Source organism: Brassica napus, chromosome C9 (genome assembly GCF_020379485.1).
Source record: "Brassica napus cultivar Da-Ae chromosome C9, Da-Ae, whole genome shotgun sequence".
Taxonomy (NCBI): domain Eukaryota; kingdom Viridiplantae; phylum Streptophyta; class Magnoliopsida; order Brassicales; family Brassicaceae; genus Brassica; species Brassica napus.
Genome location: NC_063452.1, coordinates 49,352,506 through 49,364,298, shown reverse-complemented (window position 1 = coordinate 49,364,298; position 11,793 = coordinate 49,352,506). Strand labels below are relative to the sequence as shown.

General features: G+C 46.3%; 1 protein-coding gene across 1 annotated transcript; it reads left to right on the top strand.

Moving 5' to 3' along the window:
• Window positions 1–4,736: 4,736 nt before the first annotated feature.
• Window positions 4,737–6,125, top strand: LOC106426015. Its single transcript, XM_048768064.1, has 2 exons — window positions 4,737–5,760; window positions 5,956–6,125. The coding sequence occupies exons 1-2, from the start codon at window positions 4,737–4,739 to the stop codon at window positions 6,123–6,125; spliced, it is 1,194 nt and encodes a 397-aa protein (XP_048624021.1).
• Window positions 6,126–11,793: the final 5,668 nt, after the last annotated feature.

Below are 11,793 nucleotides of genomic sequence, written 5' to 3'. Positions count from 1 at the left end.
TAATCGTATAGTTGAGGCGGCTAAGGTGTTAAGTTAACCGTTGCCGTTTTATACGATTAATTTTAACCCATGCGAGAAAACAAGTCTTTGTGGTTAAGTTAACCGTTGCCGTTTTATACGATTACTTTTAACCAATCGAGACGAAACAAGAGACGTTTTGATCGAGATTTGAAGGAGAACACAAAGATGGAGGTAAGGGCGAGCAAGCAAAGGAGTTTAGACGAGTCTTACTTGTTTTCGTCGTAAAATCTCAACGGAAACTCTGATTGAGACGAAATGAAAAGCGTTTCGATCGGGATTCAAAAGAGAACACAAAGGAGGAGCTTTTTGAGGCCTGACAGGTCACTATGTAGCGAGCTGGAGGTCTGACAGGTCGCTATGTAGCGAGTAGAAGTAAGCCAAGACGAGTCCTACTTGTTTTCGTCCTAAAATCTCAACGGAAACTCTGATTGAGACGAAACGAAAAGCGTTTCGATGAGGATTCAAAAGAGAACGAAAAGGAGGACCATTTTTAGGCCTGACAGGTCGCTATGTAGCGAGTGGAGGTCTGACAGGTCGCTACGTAGCGAGTAGAATCAAACCAAGAAGAGTCCTACTTGTTTTCGTAGTAAAATCTCAACGGAAACTCCGATTGAGACGAAACGAAAAGCGTTTCGATGAGGATTCAAAAGAGAACGCAAAGGAGTACCCTTTTGAGGCTTGAAAGGTCGTTACGTAGCGATTGGAGGTCTAACAGGTCGCTACATTGCGATTGGAGGTCTAACAGGTCGCTACGTAGCGAGTAGAAGTAAGCCAAGACGAGTCTTACTTGTTTTCGTCGTAAAATCTCAACGGAAACTCTGATTGAGACGAAACGAAAAGAGTTTCAATGAGGATTCAAAAGAGAACGCAAAGGAGGACCTTTTCTGAGGCCTGACAGGTCGCTATGTAGCAAGTAGAAGTAAGCCAAGATGAGTCCTACTTGTTTTTGTCGTAAAATCTCAACGGAAACTCCGATTCAGACGAAACAAAAAGCGTTTCGATGAGGATTCAAAAGAGAACGCAAAGGAGGGCCCTTTTTAGGCCTGACAGGTCGTTACATATCGAGTGGAGATTTGGCTTGAGCTCGGTCGCTACGTAGCGACCGAGTTGTGTGCGTGCTCGGTCGCTACGTAGCGACCGAGCCGTGTATGTTCTCGGTCGCTACGTAGCGACCGAGCTTGGCTGGAGCTTGGCGCTACGTAGCGACAGAGCAGTGCTGTTTGAGTGCTTGGTCGCTACGTAGCGAACAAGCTTGGCTTGATCTCGGTCGCTACGTAGCGATCCGTGTGCGTGCTCGGTCGCTACGTAGCGACCGAGCTGTGTGCGTGCTCGGTCGCTACGTAGAGACCGAGCTGTGTGCGTGCTCGGTCGCTATGTAGCGACCGAGCTTGTCTTAAGATTTGTCACTACATAGCGACCAAGCCGTGTGTGTGCTCGGTCGCTACGTAGCGACCGAGCTGTGTAATCGATTTATTGTGCTTCCTTTTTCCGTGATTAACCTAGGGGTTTTCTGCGATTTTTGGGAGAACAAGTTTTACCCTTCCGAAATGTTTTCGGAAAACGTGTTTTGGTAAAAACTCTTACGCATTGAGAGTTCTTTTGTTCAGTAATGAGCCAAACTTACGGGGTTTGACAAGATTTATCGTTTCGGTAGAAACCCATAAAAAAGAATGGTCGAGTATCTTTTGGGTGGTCGAGTCGCGGACGATCAGATTGTTTTTGTCTGAACCATGAGTCAAGTATGCCACTAGACAATGGTTAGACAATGTGGTATATTTACCCAAAGGACGTTTGATCATGACACTTTTGGAAGCACAACAAGAAGACCGGAAATTGGGCGAAAAACCCTAATTTCGGTATTATGGAATTTTTCGAAGAAGCCGGAAGCTCGAGAAATATTTTTCCTCAAGATCAAAGTCTAAGTGGGGTTTATTAAAAATACTCAGGCCATCAGAACAGGCGTAGAAAAATATTTGGGATTGATCGGGGACGAAAATTCACCGGAAAGGCCGAAATCGGTCGAATGGACCGAGAAGCTTGAGGTGGCTTGATGTGTATGTGTTCAGGACATGGTGGCAGGCTCTTGACAGTGTGTGTGTCAAGGGAACGCAAAGGGTGTAGCGATGCATGCGACCGGGCCATGCGGCCAGACATGTGGAGGACGTGGTGTCTCCTTGCATGGAGCCAGGCCATGCATCCAGACAGGTAGAGGGCGTGGTTTCATCCTGCATGAGACTGAGACATGCAGCTAGCCATGTGGAGCACGAGGTGTCGCCGTGCATCCGTCCGGAGCCATGCGAAGCGACACATGGGCTGCCGCATGGCTTGTTCCTGATTGTTTGTTGTTTCCTATAAATAACCCACGACCCCCTCTCATTTGAACACATTCAGAACACTTGAAAGTCAGTTCAAAACGTGAGAGAGAAAGCAAAGAAAGAAAGATCGAGTTTCGATAGTTTTCGAGCGATTTAGGCAGTTTTCGAGAACAGTTACTCTGCCGATTTTGAGTCAGCACCTGGAGAAGGTTCTGTTCAAGTGAAGAGAGATCAGTTTTAGTGGAGACCAGTTCAAGATCAGTCTGGAAGTGGGTCTACTTGAGAAGATCGAGGAAGGGTTCAGATCGCAGAAGTCGAGTTTTGGGTCAAGGCCACTGTCAACCATAAACAGTGAGTTATAATCGATTGATTGCTGAGTTGTTTTCATGCAGGGTCCCGTTACTTGGAAGTTGGATCATGGCAGGAGGCCGGGTCTAACTGAGTTACGGTTTGAATAATTGAGGTTATGTTGATTGAGTTGATGACATGCTTGTTATTGTTTGAGAACCGTAGTAGCATGCTAATGGTTAGGTTGATTGGTTAGTTAGCGAATGCGGAATGCTTAGATGATATCGCTAAGTTGTGGATAGTTAGGTATTCTGGAATTAGTCTTTATGCTAGATTCTGGAATATGATTGATTGTGTTGATTTGCGATTAATACTAGGAACCTTGTGTTGTTTTTACCGGGTTTAGTATTAATCATATTCTGGCCATATAGCATTTGTGTAACCCACAATGCTAGGCATGTTTGAGGTGGAATGTGTTGATTGTGTGGTGATTAATACTAGGAACCTTGTGTTATTTTTACCGGGTTTAGTATTAATCGTATATTGGCCGATAGCATTTGTGTAACCCACAATGCTAGGCATATTGGGGTGAGTTAGTGTTCCTTCAGACCTCGTACCCGGCGGGTTCAAGGAAACCCCTTATTCGCGGGATCGGGAAGACTCAGAGAGACGGGGTCATGGCCTATGGCTGAGTGATTACACGACGGTGTAATGTAGCAGTGACCCGGAGGACTGTGGGCTGTCGCACGGTGACCCGAAGGACAGTGGGCCGCGGTCGGTTGAAAGTTCCTTCTTCTGGCCTTTGTGGTAGGAAGATAGGATATTGCCGATAGTGAAGGAGGAACATAACGTCACCAGGGCCCGAGTTTGTTATATATATTATATCGTGTTTCGGGTTATTGAACCCTGGTTTAAGTCGAGTTTGAGTTTGGTGATGAGCTAGTAATTAGCATATTGCTAGTTATCTTGCTATCGTTTACCGCTGCGTATTTCTGATATTGGTTATTGTTATTGAGTTGTGTTGTTAGGTGAACCTCTCGCTTTAGATTGTTTGGGGTGGGATAGCGAGGGGTTGTATTTGTTAGTTGGGGATTGTAACTCGCTGAGTAATGCTAGATTACTCACTTCTCACTCGTTGTTGTTTTAGGTGACCAGTAGAGAGCTTGTAGAGGTCGCGGGAGGCTAGGCTGGCTGGTGTAGAATTGCATCTTTTTGCTTAAGACGCTTTCAGACTATAACTATGTACTTTCGCTTTCTTGGAATGCCACCACTTGTATAATATTTTGTATTGTAAACCAGATATTATATAAGATAAATAAAGTGAATGTTTTGTGCAAATGCCTTGTTGTTCTGATATTAGCTTGTCCGAGCTAACACAACGTCAGATCGGAGTACGGGTTGAGAAGCCTTAGGCTTTGGTCTAACAGGACGTGTTAGTGGGCGGCCTGGCCTAGTTACGAATTGCACTTTTTGTAACTTTGCCTGGATTGCCCGTTAACCCGTCTTGTAGCGCTCCCGAACTTTGGTAGACGGTCGGGTCGTCGGTCATGTTCTTGTTTGATTGTTGGCCGGTGGTTCGACCTATGCCAAAAACGGTTCGGGGGTGTTACAGAGGTGGTATCAGAGCATGGTTTCGTCCATGCGTGACACAAGTGCTTTTTAACGATTTTATCGAGTCAAAAGAGTCACAAAAAGATGAATAGGAAACCAGCCGCTTCCCGTAATAGGAATATGACTTACCCTTTTGATGGTGTGCAGATGGCTAATCGCGGGACAGGTGATGATGGACGAGGTCGGATATGGGGAGAGGGTATGGATTGGACAGGCGGAGGATTGGGTTACAGATCAGATCAGGAGGATGGAAATTGCATCAGTGAGATGTTTGGACACGATAGGACCCCTCTGCAGAGAACAAGATCTTTCCCTGTGTACAGTAACAGGACTAGAGTGAGGGAAGACAGTTTGGCGAGTATTGGCCCAAGTCGTAATTGGGACCGGAGACAATAACATGATCAATCCGCTCAATCAAACCCAAGGCCAGATCAGAATCGTGCCACTGAAGGACCACAAGATCAAGGATCGGAAAACACCCTGAAGCTTTTACATGACGTGATGACCGAGGCACTTGGTAACCAAGGCAGGCGTACTCAACCCCCTGAAGTGTCCAAGCTATTATCTACCATGAAGAATATTGGATCCTACAAGTTTAAAGGAGGATCTGATCCTATTGAAGCCGGCAAGTGGATTACTATGATGGAAAAGAATTTTGAAGCCATGGAGTGTCCGGAGGAGTATCAGAAGAAGATCGATGTGTACTATCTGGAAGGAGGCGCAACGGGCTGGTGGGACAGCATTGAGAGGCAGCGTGGACATACCATCACATCATGGGAATCGTTCAAGGGAGAGTTTGGGAGGAAGTACTTTTCTCCAGAAGCGAAGCATCGATTGGAGCGTCAGTTTATGAACCTTGTTCAAGGAGATAGGCCGGTAAGGAGTTATGAGTCGGAGTTCACAAGGTTGAGACGACATGTCTTTGATGGGCGCGAAGATGAAGCAACTATGATCCGTAACTTTATGTACGGATTGAAGCCGGAGCTCCGTTTAGCTGGAAGCAACTTTAGCAGCTTATCTGAGCTAGTGGAAAAGGCTGTTAATGTTGAGACTGTATTGGAGGCTGAAAGGAAGACAATACCACATTCTGGTGGACACACCAAGTTTAGCCAAGGAGAAAGGCTGAATATCAACAAGGGTCAAAGATCTAACAAAGGGAAATGGCGAGGATTTGGAGGCCAAGCCAACAATCGTGGTAACACTGGGGTATGTTACACATGTGATCAGCTGGGACATATTTCGAGGTTTTGTCCCAAAAACCAGCGGAATAACCAAAGGAGTAACCAGCAGGGTTATTCATCGATAAGGATGGAAGATATAACTTGTTTCTCTTGCGGTATGAAGGGCCATTATGCATCGTCATGTCCAAACAAGCCAATCCCTGCGACCCCTCTCGCGATCCGAGCTCCTCCTAGCCGTCCAGCAATTGAGCCAGCACCAAAGAAGCAAAACCTAGGAGGTAGGATTTATGCCTTAGGTGTAGAAAACCCAGACAATGCAGGACCGTCAAGCGGTCCCATTACAAGTATTGTGGGTGCTCAACCTCCTCTTTTTATTGAACTAAATTTAGTTGTTGGAATCCAGTTAGTCTGCTGGTTAAGTATAGATTGCTTGATCGCTAGGTTGCGCGCTTAGAAATTTTGGATAATGATTGATGGTTGTGAGAATTTTGATTAGTATTTTTGTGATTGAGATATTGTTGATTGGGTTACTGTGGCAGGAACCATACATGTTGCTGGTAAACCCACACATGTATTGTTCGACTCGGGGGCAACACATAGGATTGTGACCCCTGAAGTAGCTGCCCGGTTTTGGGATTGTTTTGTGGTTGAAAGGATAAACGTGGCCGTCTTGACCCCCGCAGACCGAACTCTTCAAGCAGATTGTTAGGGTCAAAAACGGTTATTTCGAAATCAACGGCTATGATTATTTCTTATTCACGGATTTCTCGCAAAACATTCACTGAAAGAAAGATCGTAAGTGAACGAACGAGCGAATCCCGCACAAAAGCCACTCGCCGGAGAGCTGAACCGTCACGCGGGTCAGCTCGCCAGCGAGCTCAACCATCACGCCGGTCAGCTCGCCGGCGAGCTGAACCGTCATGTGGTTGCACACGCCCGACGAGCTCAGCCATCGCGCCGGTCTTCTCGCCGGTGAGCTGAACCGTCGCGTGGTTGTGTTCGCCGGCGAGTTCGGCCGTCACGCAAGTCGGCTTGCCCGGCGAGCTAGACCTGATCCCGGCCTGTCCGACTTACTTCGACTCCCGTATCTTCCTTATAGCTGTGATATCCGACCTTCAGGACCATATACTTCTCGTTTCGTTTTGATTAAAGTTATTCTCAAAGTTTTATGACCAAACCGAGAAATCGTATAAACGCCAAAAGGCCTAAGAACGGTCCGCAAGGATCCAGACTGGTCTAGAGGCCCATATATGCTCTCAGAAGGGATTCGAGCCCATAAAAGTTATGACGGTTTGTCCTAATTCGCAGAAATACGATAAATGTAAAGATTCGAGGATAACTATCAAGATCGACGAAAAATGGAATATGCCCGAAAAAGATAGACTTGGGCCCGAAGGCGAAGGATGGGCCACCGACCTAGTGCGACTATATAAGGAGAGCAGGAGCAGAAGAAAAACGGGCCGAAAATTGAGACTTAGAGAACTCCTGCTAGCTTAGAGAACTTTGGGCTTAGGTGGTTAGACTAGCACGGCAAGGCTTAGGACGTCTTGGCCGCATCTTGTTCTGTTGTTCCGATAGTTAGCATATCTCAACTCCTCTCGGAGAAATCTTGTATTCATACTATTCAATAAAACGCCTCTAAGCGATTATCTATCTTCTTATCGTTCTAAAGTGATTACGCAGAGAATTCGGACCTTCAAGAAAAAACGAGTTCACTCGGTTTTCCTCCTTCGGTTCCCACAGTTTGGCGCTAGAGGGAGGGGCGATCGGATTCTCTAACTCAAAAATCACTAAACGATAAAAGACACAGGATGTCCGCTCCAGCAGCTAATGATGTCATTTCTTTCAAGGACTGGGCAACGGCCGATCAGGCCAAACCCCACAGCTCGCCGACAAACGATTACGTCTAACTCCACCTAGAACATACCATACCGCAAGCTAGGACCTAACACCCAGGTCCACTGATCCTACCTAGTTGGGGGGCTTACTGTTGCGGTCAAAATCGGTCACGACGGAATCGATGTCTGAATCTTGGTCAAAACTTCAAAACCCAAGAAAACGAATAGCCAAAACGGATCGCCTGGTGAGCTCGACCATGACACGAGCCAGCTCGTCCAGCGAGCACGACCGTGGTGCCAGTCGACTCGCCGGCGAGCTCGGCCGCGACACGAGCCAGCTCGCCCGGCGAGCACGGCCGTGGTGCCGGTCGACTCGCCGGCGAGCTCGTCCGCGACACGAGCCAGCTCGCCCGGCGAGCACGGCCGTGTTGCCGGTCGACTCGCCGGCGAGCTCGGCCATGACATGAGCCAGCTTGCCCGACAAGCACGACCGTGTTGCCGGTCGGTTCGCCGGCGAGCTCGACCGTGGCACGGATCAGCTCGCCCGGCGAGCGCGGCCAATTTTCCGTGGACCATTCCAAACCCAGTCCCATCCAATAACCATGCATCTTCGTCCAAAGTTTCCGTGACTCAGTCTCCGGGTCCGTAGATACGACACCAATGTTCCGTCTAAAAAACATCGTCGAAACTGAATCCTGCAAAGTGTAGATTTGCTGTGGCATCAGGAGAATTTCTCGGGTACCTAGTCACGTGTCGTGGGATCGAAGCCAATCCTAAGCAGATAAACGCGTTAATAGAGATGGTCTCACCAAATACGAAACGGGAAGTCCAAAGGCTAACCGGAAGAGTCGCGGCCTTGAACTGTTTCATCTCGCGCTCGACGGATAGGTGTCTTCCTTTCTACGACACGCTGAAAGGGAATAAGAAGTTCGAATGGTCGGAGGAATGTGAGAAAGCTTTCCAACAGCTAAAACGTTACCTGGCCACTCCTCCCGTTCTCGCAAAACCAGTGGAGGGAGAACCCTTGTTCCTGTACATCGCAGTCTCCGTAACAGAGGTAAGCGGCATGTTGATTAGAGAGGAACGCGGTGAGAAAAAACCAAACTTCTACATAAGCAAAACGTTACTGGACGCTGAGACCCGGTATCCCCTGATGGAGAAACTAGCATTCGCAGTTGTGACATCGGCAAGGAAACTCCGGCCATACTTTCAGTCGCATACCATAATAATCCTCACCACCTTCTCCCTGCGAACGATCTTGCACAGTCCGAGTCAATCAAGACGACTCGCAAAATGGGCAATCGAACTAAGCGAGTACGACGTGGAGTAATGCCCAAGAACCTGCGCAAAATCTCAAGTACTAGTGGACTTCTTGGTAGAATTGCCCGAGGGGGATATGATATGATTTTAGAGAATAGAGTAGGTATTGAGAGATTAGAGGTAGATTAGAGAAGGTTAATGGGAGATTTGTAGAGAGATTAGGTAGTAATCATGTTTAAGAGTATTTAAGAATCATCATGAACAAGAGAGAGAGTTTAGAGAGATAATCCCATAATTCTTAATTATTAATCTGATCAGAGTTTACAATATATATGAGGATGCAACAATAGGATGAGGGTTTCATAAAGTAGCACTATTACAAGAGATAAGGTTTGCTTTAATTCAAACCATCCAATGAGCTTCTTCCTTGTGCATAAAGCTCCTTTTGCTTTATCCAGCTCTTCTCCAGCCTGTCACATGCGCCTCCTCTTCCCTTGCAATGGACTGATGCCTTAGCTAAGGGAATAGGGCTTCTCTTCTTCTTCTTCCAAAGTTACCCGGGTAACTAGTATAACTAGTATACTAGTAAGTTACTCGGGTAACTAGTATTACTACGGCCTCTTCATCATACTCAACTCCTCATGTCTTTCTCTTCCTATATATTGATCTCATCTCAACACTCCCCCTCAAGCTCAGCTTTGTGAAAGTCTAAGCTTGGATAGCCATGAGATCTTCCTCATTAAAAACCTCACCAAGGAAAACCCATTGGGACAAAACCTTGATGAGGGAAAAAGAGTAAAGACCTCATGACTTAGGGGATCAGCTCCTTCTCTTCCCAAGATCTATGAGTCCTAATCTGATGTAAATGGACTCCATAGTCTTTTGTCTTGCAGCCTTTGTGAACACATCTGCCAACTGATCTTCACTTCTTGTATAACATGGCAAGATCACTCCCAAGACTATCATCTGCCTCACCTTGTGGCAATCTACTTCAATGTGCTTCGTCCTCTCAAGAAACACTGAGTTTGTAGCAATGTGAATAGCCGCCTGATTGTCACAATGCATAGTCATTGGTGTTGCTTGCTCAATCTCCAAGTGCCTAAGAATCCCTTTGATCCATACCAACTCGTTGGTAAGCTTTAGCATAGCTCTATACTCAGCTTCAGCACTAGAGCATGATACAATCTTCTGCTTCTTACTCTTCCAAGTAACCATGTTTCCTCCAATGAAAGTGCAGTAGCCTGTTGTAGACCTTCTGTCTGCTCTATCACCAGCCCAATCAGCATCACAATAACCCACAACTTCAGTGCTTTTATTGCAGCCCATCCATATTCCAAGCCCTTGAGTTCCATTCAGGTACATGAGAACCTTCTCCACCATGCGCCAGTGATGCTCTTTTGGGGCTTGCATATGCTGGCTCACTTGATTCACAGCAAAACAAATGTCTGGCCTAGTGATGGTCAAGTATATCAGCTTCCCCACAAGCTTCATATACAGCTTTGGATCATGGAACAGCTTGCTGTCTTCAATCTCCCCCTCACGTGGAACCTTGTACCCATCCTCCATGGGCATCTTGGCTGTTCTTCCTCCATACGCACCAGCATCCTTCAAGAGATCCAATGCATACTTCCTTTGAGAGATAAACAACCCTTCCTTGGATCTGCACAGCTCAATCCCAAGAAAATACTTCATCTCTCCCAAATCTTTTATATCAAATACTGATTTCAGAAACTCCTTGGTGGCTTGGATTCCTTCCTAATCACTGCCTGTTATGATGATGTCATCCACATACACAAGCAAAACAATAATACCTGATGGAGTATTTAGAGTAAAGAGAGTGTGATCAAGCTCGGACTTCCTGAAGCCTCTACCATTCAGTGTTGTGCTTAGCTTATTGTACCATGCTCTAGGTGATTGTTTCAATCCATAGATGTCTTTCTTCAGTCTAAGAACATTTCCTGGCTTCACCATTCCTTCAAGACCCGGAGGTGGTAGCATATAGACTTCATCTTCTAGCTCTTCTTGGAGGAAAGCATTCTTCACATCCATTTGCCAAAGATCCCACCCAAGGTTGGTTACAACTGATAGTACAATCCTAATGGTATGAAGCTTTGCAACAGGTACAAAAGTATCAATGTAATCCTCTCCATAGGTTTGGGTGAAACCTCTTGCTACCAGACTTGTCTGACGCCTATCAATCTTCCCATTAGGTAAGTACTTGATGGTGAAGATCCACTTGCATGACACAGCTCTCTTCCCCTTAGGCAACTCACTCTCATACCATGTATCATTTCTAATCATGGCATCAGCCTCATCATTGACTGAATCTCTCCACTCTTGAATCATCATTGCTTCTTCATAGCTTCTTGGCACATAACTTTCATCTAAGCTTACCATAAAGGAGTAGTACTCTTCCGGAAACTCAGCAAAGGAGCACACAGCTTGGGAAGGATGTTCCACAGCCTGGGCAATGTATAACACTCTCGTGTTTACCCAGTTTCTTGTGTTTGTCCACTCGGAAGCATCCCTCCTTACTCGTGTGCTTCTTCTCAAAGGAACTTCTACTTGTTCCTCAACAGCTTCCTCTTGTAGCTTGATTTCTTCTCCAGCTTCCTGACCTTCATTCTGAACTTCTCTTCCTGATTCATCTCCACTTTGGACAGGAGAATCTGAGCCTTGATCTTCTAGACCTCCAGCTTCTTCTGAGCCTTGATCTTTTAACCCTTCAGCTTCAGATTCACTTCCCCCCCTCATGTTCAAAGTGGGTTGGTTCTTCAGCGGCCACTTGAGTAGGCTCTTCACGCCTGCTCTGATCCTGGGACACGCCAATACCAAGTTCTTCTAGTATGTTTCTCAAACTAGCAGCTCTATCTGATGGTTGAGAAAGCCCTTCAAGCTCCTCCCAATTCTTCTCTTCATAATACCATTTATCTTCCATGAATTTCACATCCTAGACACCAAGACTCTTCTAGCAGTGGGATCAAAACACTTGTATCCCTTTTGAGATGCGGAATATCCAATAAGCATAGCCTTGGTGCTCTTTGCTTCAAGTTTGTTTCTCATCTCTCCTGGCACCAGTACATAGCACACACACCCAAATGTCCTCAAGTGATCTAGAACTGGTCGACTTTTATTGAGTACCTCAAATGGAGACTGATCCTCTAGGACTCTGGTTGGTATCCTATTGATTAGATAGCAAGCAGTCATCACAGCATCACTCCAAAATCTCTTAGGGACACTCTTGTGGAACATCATTGAACGGGCCACTTCCATGAGGTG

Excerpts from the sequence above, each read along its gene's own strand:
- LOC106426015 (XM_048768064.1), top strand. The coding sequence starts at position 4,737 with ATGACCGAGGCACTTGGTAACCAAGGCAGGCGTACTCAACCCCCTGAA. Across the intron at positions 5,761-5,955 it reads GTCAAGCGGTCCCATTACAA|GAACCATACATGTTGCTGGT; the intron begins GTATTGTGGGTG and ends TTACTGTGGCAG.